At 41.3% G+C, this 15,370-nt stretch overlaps 1 protein-coding gene across 9 annotated transcripts in view; it reads right to left on the reverse strand.

Annotated features, from left to right (window-relative positions):
- The window catches only part of RGS7 (regulator of G protein signaling 7), a 376,996-nt gene that overhangs the window by 90,927 nt on the left and 270,699 nt on the right, over positions 1-15,370 (reverse strand). For all 9 annotated transcript variants that reach the window (XM_060243399.1, XM_060243417.1, XM_060243443.1 and 6 more), the window contains exons 7-9: positions 12,909-12,973; positions 11,246-11,322; positions 11,062-11,143 (exon numbers count right to left, since the gene is read on the reverse strand). In XM_060243399.1, coding sequence (XP_060099382.1) covers positions 11,062-11,143; positions 11,246-11,322; positions 12,909-12,973 — 224 coding nt within the window. The remainder of the gene's footprint in view (positions 1-11,061; positions 11,144-11,245; positions 11,323-12,908; positions 12,974-15,370) is intronic.

The following is a 15,370-nucleotide window of genomic DNA, read 5'->3' on the forward strand; positions in this document are numbered from 1 at the left end:
TCAACTCATCTAGTTGTTGTGTAATGTCTTTAAAAAAAACATCTTTTGCACCATTAGGTGCATATAGTCCCAATAACAGCGTTTTTTTCCCATTTGATGTTATTTCCACTGCTACAAATCTTCCATCCTTATCTTTAAATACCAATTTTGGCTCCAGGTCTTGTTTAATATAAAAAACTACTCCCCTTTTTTTCTGGTCAGCTAACGAAAAAAATTCCCTTCCCAATTGTTTGTTCCATAAAAATTTATAATCCTTTTGTTTAATGTGGACTTCTTGCAAACAAATTATATTACAATTTTGCTTTTTAATCCAATGAAAAGTTGCCCTTCTTTTTTGTGGTGAATTTAGTCCATTAACATTCCAAGACAATAGTTTGTAATCCATCATGGTGCAAATTCTTTATTTTCTTCAAAAAATCTCCTCAGTTCTCGGGCATTTGTGATCGTGACTCTCTTCCCCTGAAGTTCAAAGCTCAAACCCTCGGGGATTATCCATCTGTACCTTGTGCCATTGTCTTTCAATTTTTCTGTCAACTTTTTATATGTTCTCCTGTCATTTATCACTTCTTTCGGTAGCTCCTTCATAATTCTCATAATTCATAATTCTTGTGAAGTTACCTCTAAGGTAAAATACCTAGGGGTAGAGATAACAATGAAAAATATTGATTTGTTTAAGAACAATTATGAAAAGCTATGGCGTAAAATAGAAGAAGATATGCTAAAGTGGAACAAGCTCAATTTGTCACTGTTGGGTAGAATAGCTGCAGTAAAAATGAATATTTTACCAAGGATTATGTATCTGTTTCAAACCATCCCCATTGTGAAAGATGCTAAGCAATTTGATAAATGGCGAAGAAAAATTTCGGAATTTGTGTGGGCCGGGAGGAAACCTAGAATTAAAATGAAAGTCCTGATAGATGCGAAAGAGAGAGGTGGATTCCAATTACCAGATTTGAAACTGTATCATGAAGCAATTTGTTTAGTATGGTTAAAAGAATGGATAACGTTATTAAATAAAAAACTTCTAATGTTAGAAGGCCATGGAAAAAAATTCGGCTGGCATGCATATTTGTACTATGAAAAAAAGAAGATGGACGGTCTTTTCTCTCACCATTATATAAGGAGTAGCTTATTAAATGTGTGGATAAAGTACAAGAAATATGGTGATGAGAGGAGACCTTTATGGATAGTGCCGGCTGAAGTGATAAAGTTAACGGCCAAAACAGTCAAGGAAAAACAACTATCATACAACCAGTTACTAAAAATACAAAGCAGGAAAATAGAATTGAAAACTGCAGAAGAACTAAACTATAAATATGATTGGTTTCAAATGCAACAAATAAAAAGTTTGATGGAGAATGATATCAAAGCTGAAGGAATAAGGAAAGAACAAACAGAAATGGAAAGAGTTCTGCTTGGAGATAATGAGAAATTAATTTCAAAAGTGTACAAATTACTTTTACAATGGGCTACAGAAGATGAAGTAGTGAAATCTCAAATGATAAAATGGGCAATTAATGTAAATAAAGAAATAAAGATGGAATCTTGGGAATATCTGTGGAAAAATTCCATGAAACTCGCAACATGTCATAGTATTAAAGAGAACTGTTTTAAGATGATGTATAGATGGTATATGACTCCAAAAAAATTAGCAAAGATGAACAATAAGATGCCAGATAGGTGCTGGAAATGTAAAAAGCATGAAGGTTCTTTCTACCATATGTGGTGGACTTGTGAAAGAGCTAAAATGTTTTGGCAAATGATTCAACAAGAGATATCTAAGATCCTGGGATATGAATTCAATAAAGAGGCAGAGACTTTTCTGCTGGGATTACAAATGGAAAAATTTCCAAAAGAAGATAGAACATTAATATGGTACTTGCTCTCAGCTGCTAGGACATTGTATGCGCAGTTGTGGAAGCAAGAAAAAATACCAGAAAAATGGGACTGGATTATGAAAGTTATGTCATGGAGTGAAATGGACAAATTAACAAGAAAATTAAGAGACTGTGATTTAGAACTTTTTAACCAAGAGTGGAAGAAATTCAGAAGATATGTAGAGAAAGAGTGGAAAATAAAAGGACATTGGACAATTTTTGAGGATTAAGATTTTTAAGATAACAATATAACTCTTGAAGGGGGTTCTTCTTCCCTATGTTTCTTTTTTGTTTCGTTTTTTTTTCTTGATAGTTAAGGGTACCTTTAATATCTGTTTTTTTTTAAAGAAAATAACACTGGCGGGGGTCAAGTAATTGGGGGAGGGGTGGGAGAAAGTAAGATGTGGGGTAGAATGATGGTCTTTTTCTTAATATATATTAAGCTTTTTATAAGTTGTAGTTATAGTTCTACTACCATATGTTACTAATAAAATTGTTTATTCAAAATGAATTAAACCAGCTATTACTTTCTTTAATCTGTTTGCTAATATTGCTGCAAAGATCTTATAGTCGCTATTCAAGAGTGAAATTGGTCTATAATTTTTAATTTCCGATGCATCAGTCCCTTCTTTATGAATGAGCGTAATCAGAGCTTCTTTCCAAGAATCTGGGATCTCGCCTGTATCATAGGTGTTCTCAATTACTTTCTTGAAGGGTATCAATAATAAATCTTCAAAGGCTCTAAAAAACTCAATCGGAAGGCCATCTGGACCTGGAGTCTTGTTACTTTTTTGAGTTCTAATCACATCAGCAATTTCCTGGATTGAGATGGGGTTCTCCAAACTTGCTTGTTGTTCCCTTGTTAATCGTCTCATTTCGACTCCCTTTATATAATCTTCTTGTTTTAGCTGTACGATCTTTTGCTCCTTATACAAATTCCGGTAAAAATTTTGAATAATATCTTTCATTTGAGAATTTTGACACACGTCCTCCTTAACTTCGTTTTTCAGCATTTTTATAATCTTCTTCTCTTTTTCCTTCTTCAGTCTATAGGCCAGCCATTTATTATTTATTTATTTATATTAAGATTTATACCCCGCCCTTCTCACCTAAGTGTCTCAGGGCGGCTTACAACATGATAAATTAGACAACTTCAGATTGAAACATTTAAAATACAATTAAACTATAGGTTAATAAAAAGCAGGATAAAATAGGATAATTAAAACCGGCGGCCTATAAATACATTTTGTTCCATCCAGGATGTTTTCATTGTCAGTTAATGTCATAGGCCTGCCGGAAGAGGACTGTCTTACAGGCCCTGCGGAATTGCCCTAGATCCCGCAGGGCCCGTACCTCCTCCGGCAGCTGGTTCCACCAGTAAGGTGCCGTTGTTGAGAAGGCCCGGTCCCTGGTGGATTTTAGACGGGCCTCCTTTGGCCCGGGGACTACCAACAGGTTTTGTGAGCCTGAGCGTAGTACTCTCTGGGGAACGTGTGGGGAGAGACGGTCCCTAAGGTAGGCAGGTCCTAGGCCATATAGGGCTTTAAAGGTGATGACCAACACCTTGTACCGGACTCGGAATATTACTGGCAGCCAGTGCAGACTCTGGAGCCCCGGCCGAATGTGCTCCCATCTAGGGAGCCCTAATAATAGCCGGGCAGCAGCGTTCTGCACCAACTGCAGCTTCCGGGTCCGGCACAAGGGTAGCCCCATGTAGAGGGCATTACAGTAGTCCAGCCTCGAGGTGACCGTAGCATGGATCACTGTTGCCAGGTCGTCACGTTCCAGGAAGGGGGCCAACTGCCTCGCCCGCCTAAGATGAAAAAACGCGGACTTGGCAGTGGCTGCTATCTGAGCCTCCATCGTCAACGAAGGCTCCAACAGCACCCCTAGGCTCTTGACCCTGCCCGACGCTGTTAGCGAAGCGCCGTCAAAAGCTGGCAGGGGGATTTCCCTTCCCGGGCCGCAGCGACCCAAGCAAAGGACCTCTGTCTTCGCCGGGTTCAGCTTCAGCCCGCTCAGCCTAAGCCACCTAGCCACTGCCTGTAATGCCCGGTCCAAGTTTTCTGGGGCGCAGGCGGGTCGGCCGTCCATAAGCAGATAGAGCTGGGTGTCATCAGCATATTGATGGCAACCCAACCCATACCCCCGGGCCATCTGGGCAAGGGGGCGCATATAGATGTTAAATAACATCGGGGAGAGGACCGCCCCTTGAGGCACTCCGCAGTCAAGCGTGTGTCTCCGGGACAGTTCCTCCCCAATCGCCACCCTTTGTCCCCGACCGTCAAGGAAAGAGGAAAGCCATTGCAAGGCCAACCCCTGAATCCCTGCGTCGGCAAGGCGGCACGCCAGAAGCCGATGGTCGACCATGTCGAACGCTGCCGACAGGTCCAACAACATCAGCACCGCCGAGCCGCCTTGATCCAGATGTCGCCGAAGGTCATCCACCAGAGCGACCAGCACCGTCTCCGTCCCGTGGCCCGGGCGGAAGCCAGACTGGTAGGGGTCAAGGACAGAAGCATCCTCCAGGAAACTCTGTAGCTGCAACGCCGCTGCCCTCTCTATAAGTTTGCCCAAAAAGGGCAAATTCGATACCGGCCGATAGTGTGCCAATTCGGTCGGATCTAACGTTGTTTTCTTCAAGAGGGGACGGACCACCGCCTCTTTGAGCGCTGATGGAAAATGTCCCTCCAGTAGGGATCTATTTATGATATCCCGTATAGGATATCTTAGCTCCCTCTGGCAGGTCTTAATAAGCCAGGAGGGGCATGGGTCCAATTTACAAGTTGTTGGGCGTGCAGATAGGAGGATCCTGTCAACTTCTTCCAGGCTGAGGGCGCCGAAGCTGTCCAAAACACAATCCGAAGACAGGCACGGAGCCTCAGGTCCACTAACTGTATCCAATATGGCAGGGAAGTCGGAACGGAGCGATGCGATTTTATCCGCAAAATAATCCGCAAAAGCCTCACAGCCAATTTTCAATTCATTAATATTTGGTCTGCCCTGTGGCAGCGTTGTAAGGGTCCGAATTATATTGAACAGTTGTGCCGGGCGCGAAGTTGCGGACGCAATCTCTGCCGCAAAGTAAGTTTTCTTTGCGGCCTTGACTGCCATCTCATAGGACTTCATAACCTCTCTATAAGATGTTCGGGTCGCTTCGTCACGGGTACGCCGCCATTGCCTCTCTAGCCGTCTGAGTCCTCGTTTCAGCCGCCGCAACCCCTGGTTATACCAAGGTGTCGGCCTTGAACGAGGGCGCAGAGGACGCCTAGGCGCGATCTCGTCGATGGCCCCGGTAAGCCTATTATTCCAAGACTCCACCAGGCCATCGAGGGAATCGCCAGGGGGCCAGGGATCCCGCAGAGCCGTCAGGAACCGTTCCGGGTCCATCAGGCTCCGCGGGCGAGCTAAAATAAGCTCGCCGCCCAAACGGGGTTGGGGTGGGACGTCCACACGAGCCTTGAGGGCATAGTGATCCGACCATGGCACTGCTATAGAAGCAAGATCGTTCACTAAAACTCCCGACGCGAAGATCAGGTCTAACATGTGACCGGCCTGGTGAGTGGGTGTCGTAACTACTTGGGAGAGTCCTAGTGTCGCCATGGAAGACACTAGGTCCATCGCCTGAGTGGAGGTCACGTCATCGGCATGAACATTGAAGTCACCCAGGATCAAAAGCCTTGGGTGCTTTTGATCCTGGTGGATCAAAAGCCATCCTGGTGGATCAAAAGCCATCTGCTTACTTTGTTAGCATTTTCAAAATAATTTTGTCTTGTCCATTTTAATTTCTTCTCAATTTCTTCTGCCAAAAGAATATTTATCTGATGTTGGATCGAGATAATTTTGGCCTTTACCTCCCTTGGGTTACCAGTTTTCTGTTGTTTCTCATAATGGGTCAATTTTGTTATAAGTTCATTATAAGATTTTCTTTGTTCTCTCTTCCTCTTCGTTGAGTATCTGATAGCAACTCCTCTGAAAAAGGCCTTGAATGCATCCCATATGACTGGCATCTTTGTATCTTTCTCCAAGTTAAGGTTGAAGAATTCCTGAATCTCTTCTTTAGCTGCCTCCAAAAATTGAGTTTCTTTTAATATTTGCAAATTTAAAGACCAGCGAGGGTTTCTTGACTGTTCCTGAAAAGTTAACAAAATTGGGCTATGATCAGCATACGATTGAGGGAGAATGTCAACTTGATTGATAGACAATATCATACTCAATTCTGGACATGTCTATTCTGGACCAGGATTTATGTGAATGCGAGTAAAAAGTAAAATCTGTTGTATTCGGATTTTTTGTTCTCCAGGCATCCACTAAGTTTAATTCTTCAGCCATTTTCAGGAAAGAGTTAGGTAATAAGTTCCGATTCTTTTTTTTTTTTTATGGGATCATCATATTTTTTGTCCATTTTGATGTCAAATATTGCATTGTAATCTCCAACAATACAATACCTGTCAGAATCAAATTCTCTAAGTTTAAGGTATAGTGCTTGGTAAAATGTTTCCTGGTTTTCGTTAGGGGCATAAATATTCCCAAGAATTATTTTGAAGCCATTTAATTCCAACTCGACTATGATAATTCTTCCTTGTTCATCCGAATATAGGCAGCTAGATTTAATCTCCAGGAATTTTCTAACCTGGAGCTGGCAAGCACAGTCAGGCCTGGCTCCTCAAATAGTCAGGCCCTGCCCCCCACCCCCACCTTTTTATTCAAATAAATTCATCCTCAAATACTGTGGCTGCCTAGTAACAGCCACTGAGGGAATCTGTTGCTTAGAAGTTCTCTTAAAAGCAATTACCAGGTTTTTTGTCACACGTTATGTCATATAACATATTCCAGTTCTTATTTTTTCAATCCAATATTAATGTGATTATAAATGAAACTACATATAACCCTCCCTGAATCAGTTTTCTTTTCTTTTTTTAAGCAATTCCTCCCTGTTCCATGATGCAGCCTCAAGATAAGCAGATTGCAGTGCCCTCCTAGGACACCCTTTCATTGCCAGGTTGTGTCTCAAAGTCAGAGCTTCTTTATGGAAAATCCTGAATTTTTAGTACAGTGCCTTCTTGGGCTTGTTCCGCAAACCTGATTGGGATTCTTCTCCTTGCCCAACTGGACAGCTCCTTTGCATCTCTGGTGAACAGAAATCTGAGTCTCATAATATCATTTTTGGTGAGACTTGGTGAGGCCACTGTACAAAGTGTGAAATGGTCTTAAAGAGAATGGAGTTTGGTCTCTGCATATTTGTCTTCAAATACAGAAACTGTCTTCTGTTAATGGCAGAAACTCATGTGCAAAACAGATGCTCTGTGCATACATTTCCTAAAGGATCCAAACATGTGTAGAAAAAAAGAGGAAATTCTGCCTTTTCAGTACAGTTACCTGGATGGGATCTTCTATGTGAAGTTGTCACATGAAGATGAGCAAAGCCATTGTAAGGATTTTGCTTATTCAGATACAGACACAATGGAAATATTTTGAAATTTAGATATCACAGGTTTGGAATGCGAATGCATCCAGATCATAATGGTCAAATGTATTCCTGAGAAAACTGTGTTGCCCAAAGCCAGAACTGTCTTTCTCCTTATGATTTTATATGTGCATTTGTGAGTGTTTGTGCACCTGGAAGTCATGGTGACTTCTGGTGACTGACCCCTACTGGAGGACCTGGAGGATATTCAGGGAGGTGGCTGAAAAAACCCTGCCCCTGCCTCCCAACTGCTGGTATTCCAGGGAGGTCTCCCATTCAAGTACTTGCCAGAAGCCTGCTTAGCTTCTGAGATCTGACAAGATTGGACTTGCCTGGGCTATCCAGGTCAGGGCATTAAAGAGTATTAAAAAAGTATGCTATATTTCTGTGCCTATGCAGTATGCACTGTGCAGACAAGACACTCAAAAAGGCAGCTGCTTTGTCAGTGCATGACATGTTTGTTGATTGTTGGAGCTGACTTCAGAACTGAAATGTTAAAGGACTACATCCTGGCTTTTTGCCCCTTCTTGCAATTTTCAAGTCAAGAAATGTCACATACGCTCTAAAGTGAAAGCATACAAATGTATCACAATGCAAAATATGCCCACTGACAGACTACAATTTCCAGGTGGAAGGGTGAGAATGGACACACATACTAGCCAGAAAGAAACTTGCGTGCAGAAAAAATATGAACCAATTTAGAACTCTTGGAGAAAATGTGATAGCTAAAGAACGAGTAGCACCTAAAAGACAAGATTTTCAGAACATAAGCTTTTGAGAGTCAATATTCCCTTTGTCACAGGAAGAAGTGTTCTATCATCACTTTCTAGCTTTCCTCCTAAGCTGCCTACCTGAATCTTAAATCAATGGGAAACACTTCACCATTTCTTATTGCAGGCAGCCATTTTTAGTATTATTTATTTAGGATTTTTATGCCACCTCTCTGGGAACCTGCCTGAGGCAACTTCCAAACTACAGAACAATAAAAACATTAAATCCAGAATTAAAAATCCAGTCCAGCATAAAAAGACCATCGAAATAGACCACTGATAATAGTATTCAGGCTAAAATAGTATGAAAAGATCAACCCCTTAATTAAAAGCCTGAGTGAACAGAAACATTTGGCTTGGTACCTAAACGATAATATTAAAGGACTCCAGTCCTGGTCATGCCGAGCATCATTCTGAAGGCAAGATATCTATGGATTAAGTAGGTATGTGTGCCACACAGATGACTCCATCTGATTTTCTGATGTGCATACAAAAATATTTAGCATATTGCCAGTATATCCTTTGGTTATTGCTTCACAATTCCTATATTATTTAAGCAACAGGTATGTAACAAGCATGTTAGATTGAATGCAACTTCCCAAGGTCATCTGGTCAGTTCACTGATTTATCCAAATTAAAAAAAAACCCATACAAATATTTTAAAGGGGCTTAAGATGTTGATTCATTTTATAGATATATTACAATGTGCATGGTCCATTCCTTTATTATTAGTTCATTTGACCAAAGGTCATAAGCATAAACCACAATGTCTCAGCAATATAAAACAAATGTGTAACATGGCATAGCAAGGCAGATAAAAGCAACATTCAAAACGGTGAGATATAGAGGTCATCACAAAATCTAGAACAGATTAAATAGATAGTTTAGATAAGCCTAAAGTGTTCCACAAGTAACATAAGATAATATGACAAAACAAGGAAGAATATAATACAAAGCAATAAAATACATAGCCTTGTCATTTATCTTATGGTCAGCAAAGTAAGGCTAGTTTTTAGCAGAATTTTAAGGAGACCATCACTGTCAGAAATTTTGCAACAGATCAAGTTATTTCTGGATCAGAATCTACTAACAATGGAGATACTACCCAGGGCTTGACAGTTGGTATTTGGACAGAATAGGAATAATCCAAAGAGTCCTGGGGACTATCCATTGATCGCAGAATAGAAAAGGTGGTCCAATGTCTCTGTTGCACCAGAGCCACAGCCACATAGGTGGTCATACTGACAGCAGTACTGAGAAGATGTTTTGCCAAATTCTCATACTCAGTTTGGCAAAACATCTTCTCAGTACTGCTGTCAGCAGGGTATTCAACCTTAGTGAGCACAAAAGTGGACTAATGACTAGGGACTGTGAGACATTTCAGGTACAAGGGGAGAGTCTTTGGAGAAGGGATCCCTAGTGTAAAGGAGGAACATACACATCTTGTCTGGGTTAGTGTGCTGGTTTGGTCAAGACCAATCACCTTAATCCAGATCAGTTTTGATGCTTCCTGCTAATTTATATTCCTAAACTTGGTGAGGGAAAGACCCAGAAACTCAAGCCTATAATCTACATATGTTTCCCACACACTTATGAAGTTGTCTTCCTTTAGCAGGTACAAAAGTCCCCCATGGGCATTAGATACTGAGTAAAAGGCCTTCAGCTTGAGGCTGAAGGCAGCAATCCAAACCTTGCAAACTCTACTCTAAGCACAGTTCCCGCAACACAACTAGGCACTTCTGCCATCTGGCGCAGAAATTGGAGAAGTGTATGGCCCAGAGTTTCAGAAATCCCACAATGTGCAAGTCTTTTTTTTGTTGTTGTTCTGCTTCCCCGCCTTTCTGGCTCTTCACTAAGGGCAGAAAATGCTGCTCTGTTCTAAAGCTGTCATTAGGACCGCTCACCATCTGTAGCAGCTTCCTGCTTCATGTAATTCTCACAAGAGGCACAACCAAAACCTTTGCAGTTTCCTAAAAATCTGTCATTTATCATGCAAACTCTTCAATGCACTCATTACTTTCTTTCACAAAAACTTTACCAACCAAAATATTCAAAAGAGTAGAATGAAGCTAAATTCTTTATAAATACCATCACTTTAAATGTTAAATCCATGATGTTTATCATCTCAGAAAGATTAGAAACCTTTAATAGCAGTAGTGGTGTGGAAACGTTCCCAGTAATAAAATAAATAGCTGTGTATCTCTCTGCATTTATTGTTTTATTGCCAGACTGCCTATGATCAGGCTTGTTAATGTTCTAATTTTTTTAAAAAAATAGTAAGATGTCAAATCTTTATTGTTTTATTTTTCATTGGCAAACCACTCTGGAAACTTTATTAAATTAAACAGCAACATATATATTTATAATTTTTAGATCCCAGCTACAGTGAAAGAGGCTGACTTTCTTGCTGTTGGATATACTGCCGGAATAATTCTCAGCAAAGGTAGAAAGCGGTATATGGAGAACTTAGGAAGGTCCCTCCAGACTCCACAAAGTACTGATTCCAGCCTCTTGTTGAGGATCTGGACAGGTTTTATTTACGTATATATACAATGGACCCACAAGCCCTTAATTGCAACTACTGCAGCCATTTTAACCACCCATAATGAAGTTTCTTCTTCCTAGAGACCACCAGAAAGCAGATGACCTCACCTCCAAATATTAACAAATGTATGATAGGAATGGTGTCATTGTGATTGCATATCAATAGCAATAAGCACATTTTCCACTCTGTAAGACCTTAGAAGCTCCAGTTCACAGGTAATATTGTGTTTACCAGTAACAGTGAACACCTAGGGGTGAGTCAATCAGTTCATATAGCTCAAAAGTGAGAAACAGACCTGTGTAGTTAGTAAAAACAGGGATATTTTTTCAAATATGATAAGTCACCATCTTGTACAGAATGATTTTTGGAGTTACGTATTTAAAAACATGTTAATACACATACCACTGGCCGATGTACATCCCAAAATGCTCTCTCCTGGCTATCGAGGATTTTCCTTTCTATCTTGTCCCTTTTCTTGTCCACTCTGTCGATGGGGAGGTAGATATGTAACATAAAGAACATCAGTGGAAATGCCTTGTATGATGGTAGTTGACAAATCCAGCAACAAAATGTCAGTGGGACTCACTTTGCTTGTGCTTCTGCTTGCATAAAAATAAACTCCCATTTCCGTGCAAATGCTCGCTGTAACCTGGCCAAGCTCTCCTGAAAACACACCACACATTAGCAAGTTTCTAGGGTAGTGTTTTACAATTTTTTTACAGACTTCTTGGAATTGACTGTCCCACAGGCTGGCTAAAGTGTGATATTTTTTGCTGATCCACATGAGATACTCCCACTACATTTCATGTAAGTCACTGGATTAATAAGGGTGTGCAATTCTTTTACACTGCCATTTTAAATGACACAGTGGAAGTATCTCTGGGAGTCTGAAAGATTCTTAAAATACATTTACCTGGAATCATTTAATTTTTCTAGAGACACTTGTCAGAGTCTCCCACATATCAATGGATCCATATAAATGGGATATGATAAGATGCTAGGGGCCATTTGACATAGAAATGCCCTCAGCACTCTGATGGCCTGCTCTTACAAGTCAGCCCTACATGTAAAAATGTAACATAAATAAGTGTTGAATACAGATCTACTTCCAAGAGAAGACTCAGATATTTGTGTGTTACTCCAGACTCAATAAACACCTGTACCTTCCTCAGAAGTAAACTGTTTCTAAATAAACCTTTCTTACATTACATTTTTAGATCCAGGTATGACTCACAGGAAAGCCCATGTAGTTAACATCGCAGTGCAGAAGTCAATCCTGAGAAACAACTGTAGATGTAACAGGGCTTCTTCTACATTTACACTGGTTAAAAATGAAAACAGAACACGGCCTCCACTCTTTAGTCATATTCTGCTGGCTGTTACATGGGAACTAACTGAAACAAACTGAGCTTTGAAATTAGTCTCTAGTTGAACATGTCATCATCCTATCAGAGAGGAGAGGAAAAGTATAATCCAGTATGCAGCTCTGTAGACTAGTATAAACAGGGCTTTTTTGTAGAAAAAGCCCAGCAGGAATGCATTTGCATATTAGGTCACACCCCCTGATGCAAAGCCACTGCGTTCCTGTGCATTCCTGCTCAACTAAAGCTCTGAGTATAAAAATAATTCCAGTACTATTAATAAAGATACTTTAAACATTACTTATTTCAAATAGTGTTTCTGATCAGCAGAGAACCACACTGTTATGTTATTTGAAATGAGGTGCAAGAATATAATACAAATTGGCACTAAACTGATGCATATGCATGTGCTCTCTTCCCAAGGTACCTACAGTGGGAAAAAAAGCATTCACAATACATTTTAAACAAGATAATCTTCAAGGTGACCCTAATCTGTGCTGTGTTGCAATTGTTTGGTTCAAGTTCAACAAAGCCTTACCTATCTTTTTACCATATGTCCAAAACCGAAGACTAGCATATTGTTGAACAAGCAGTCTAGCCACTGTAAATTGGTAGAAGCTTTTATGAAAGGATATCCATTTTCAGCATGGTTCCTTTTTTTCTTTCTCAGCTCAGCACTGCAGTTCCTTTTTAAATGCAGGAATTTGAAAACCTTAAAACCCCAGTATGACTTTCAGTACTCCAACATTTAGGCCATAAGCTCTCAAGTGATATTTTCTGGGAACTGGGTCCTTTAAAAAAATGTTGTGGTCTTGTTTTCTGCACACTAGTGTGTTTCAGAGTCTGTTATTTGACATCTCAGTTCCAGGAAAGGCCCCAGGTACTTACTGCTTCATAGTCTGCTAGCTCAAGCCGTGCTTTGTTTTGCATTGTTCGCTTGCAGAGGTAAACCGCTGGAACACAAAAAATAATCAATCATTTCTTGCTATTTCAGACACTATCTAAAACCCCAGACATCAAGATCTAATGGCTTAATAATGCCTTTCATTCAACCAGAGGTTCCTAACCACTTCCAATGTTTTATATTTATTTATTATTTCATTTTATATACCACTCTTCCCCACAAAGTAGGACTCAGTTTCAAAGGCTACATTCCACAAAAGAGGGTTGTTTTTCACTGAGATGGAGTGGCTGCCAACTACAATCAATCAGTAATTCTCAGGCAACTCTTATGTACATCTGATGTAAAACATTAAGTAGGATTGCTTTTATTGCCTTTGTTCCCATCTGAATTAAGAGAAAATGTTCAGTTTGCAGCTGTGGATTGTGGCCTGCAGCTATATGCTGGATTATCAGTAGTTCGGGAAACCAAATTTGAAAAGGTAGAAAATGCAAGCACTTTAGTCCCATTTAGCTCCCTTGATTATAAATATAAAAACGGATTAAAATGTGTTGGGAAATGATGAATGCTAAGTAAATCTGAGTAGAATAAGAATTACAGGTGCTTGCTGTAAATCCTTCAGCCTACATGTCTTCTTTTTGGCTAGTATAAATCAGATAATTTATACTAGCCAAAAAGAAGACATGTAGGCTGAAGGATTTACAGCAAGCACCTGTAATTCTTATTCTACTCAGATTTACTTAGCATTCATCAAAGAACTAATGGGCCCTAGATGGATAGGCAAGTCCATCTGTCCCACAGTTGATTATTTGGAATAGAAGGAGTATTTTAGGACTATAGAGTTTTTTAGGAGGACTATAGAGTTGTTTAAATATTCAGTAAGTTTTACATTCAAGAACTACTCCAGCACTTGTGTGCCCAAGACTACAACAGATTTACAAACAAAGCTGATTCTGAGCTCTTTCATAGGACATTTCCTCAACAGAGCCCTAAGCAAAGAAATATCTTTTCTATCTACAGATAGTGGAACAGAGGTTATTTTAATTCAAAAGGAATTAATTCAATTCAAAAGAAATTGTTCAACAAGCTCAATGCAAAATCAGGCATCTTTTCCTCTCTGTAGTGTATAGGTGAAATGAAATCAATAGACATCTAGTTACCCCTACCCCACAACATGCTGATTCACTTTTTATATAGTAAATGAGCCTGCCATATGTACACTAATCTTTGCAGTATTGAACACCATAAGCAGAGGAGAGGAGAGGAGAACCTTCAGATAGCTGAGGATCCATGGATCCATGACTGGCCTGTGGCTCCCTTGCACAGATCCACCTTGTGGTTTTCAATTTGAAGATGCACATATCCCCATCATATATTTAGGACCATAAAAACAAGGTATGCATATGCTGCCCTGACCTGGATAGTCCAGTCTACTCCAATCTCATCAACTCTCAGAAGTTAAGCAGGGTCAGCCCTGGTTAGTAACTGGCAGGGTAAATTTGACCCCCAGGGTTGATGCCATTCAAAAATTGACTTCTTCATGCTATGTTGATTATATCTTTTCACAAAGAAACAGAAGATGCACCTCAGAGGAGACTAAAGGAATATGCATCACAAAGCAATGTGCAAATGCTCAGCACTGCCAGGAAGCCTATCCTGGAGGTGCAAGAATCCTGACTCATCCCCAATATACAGTCATTTGATTCTCAAAACCAGTGCCAGCACCAGGGTTTCTGGCACCCTAGATAGCAAGGGACCCCCAGCTCCATGTGCCTCCAAGCGCATGAGCTGCCCCACTGCCCCTGCTCAATCTTTCCTGGACTTAGCAGGAGTAGCAGGGCAGCTCATGCACTGGGAGGTACTTGGAGCTGGGGGGCCCTTGCTACGGCACACCCACCACCATGCTGCCCCCCACTCAGCCCCTTCCCCCTGCCTTCCTGGGTGGCAGGCAGGATGAGTGCAGCAGTGGCCGATGCACAGTGCTGCAGCAAGGGATGGCCGGTTCTGAGTGCCTCCCAGGCAGCACATGAGCCACCCTGCCCCTGCTCAGCCTTCCTGGGTTTGTTAGAACTGGGAATGCTGAGCAGGGGCAGGGCAGCATGTGCACTTCCTGGGAGGCAGTCAAAGCCAGCCCTCCTTTGTTTCAGTACCCCCACCATCCCCGCTGCCTTCTTGGGTGGCAGCAAGGGTGACTGCAGCGTTGGGGCATACAGCAAGGGAGGGCTGGTTCTGAGCACCTCCCAGGCTGGTTCTGAGCACCTCCCATGTGACACCCCACCACATTCAGCCTTCCTGGTCTGATGCACAGTCCCAGGAAGGCTGAGCAGGGGCGGGGTGGTGCATGCACTGGGAGGCACTCAGAGCCAGCCCTCCCTTGCTGCAGTGCACTCACTGTGGCAGCGCCTCACCATCCCCACTCAGCCCCTTCCCCGCTGCCTCCTGGGAGGGT

Source organism: Heteronotia binoei, chromosome 1 (assembly GCF_032191835.1).
Source record: "Heteronotia binoei isolate CCM8104 ecotype False Entrance Well chromosome 1, APGP_CSIRO_Hbin_v1, whole genome shotgun sequence".
Classification (NCBI taxonomy): domain Eukaryota; kingdom Metazoa; phylum Chordata; class Lepidosauria; order Squamata; family Gekkonidae; genus Heteronotia; species Heteronotia binoei.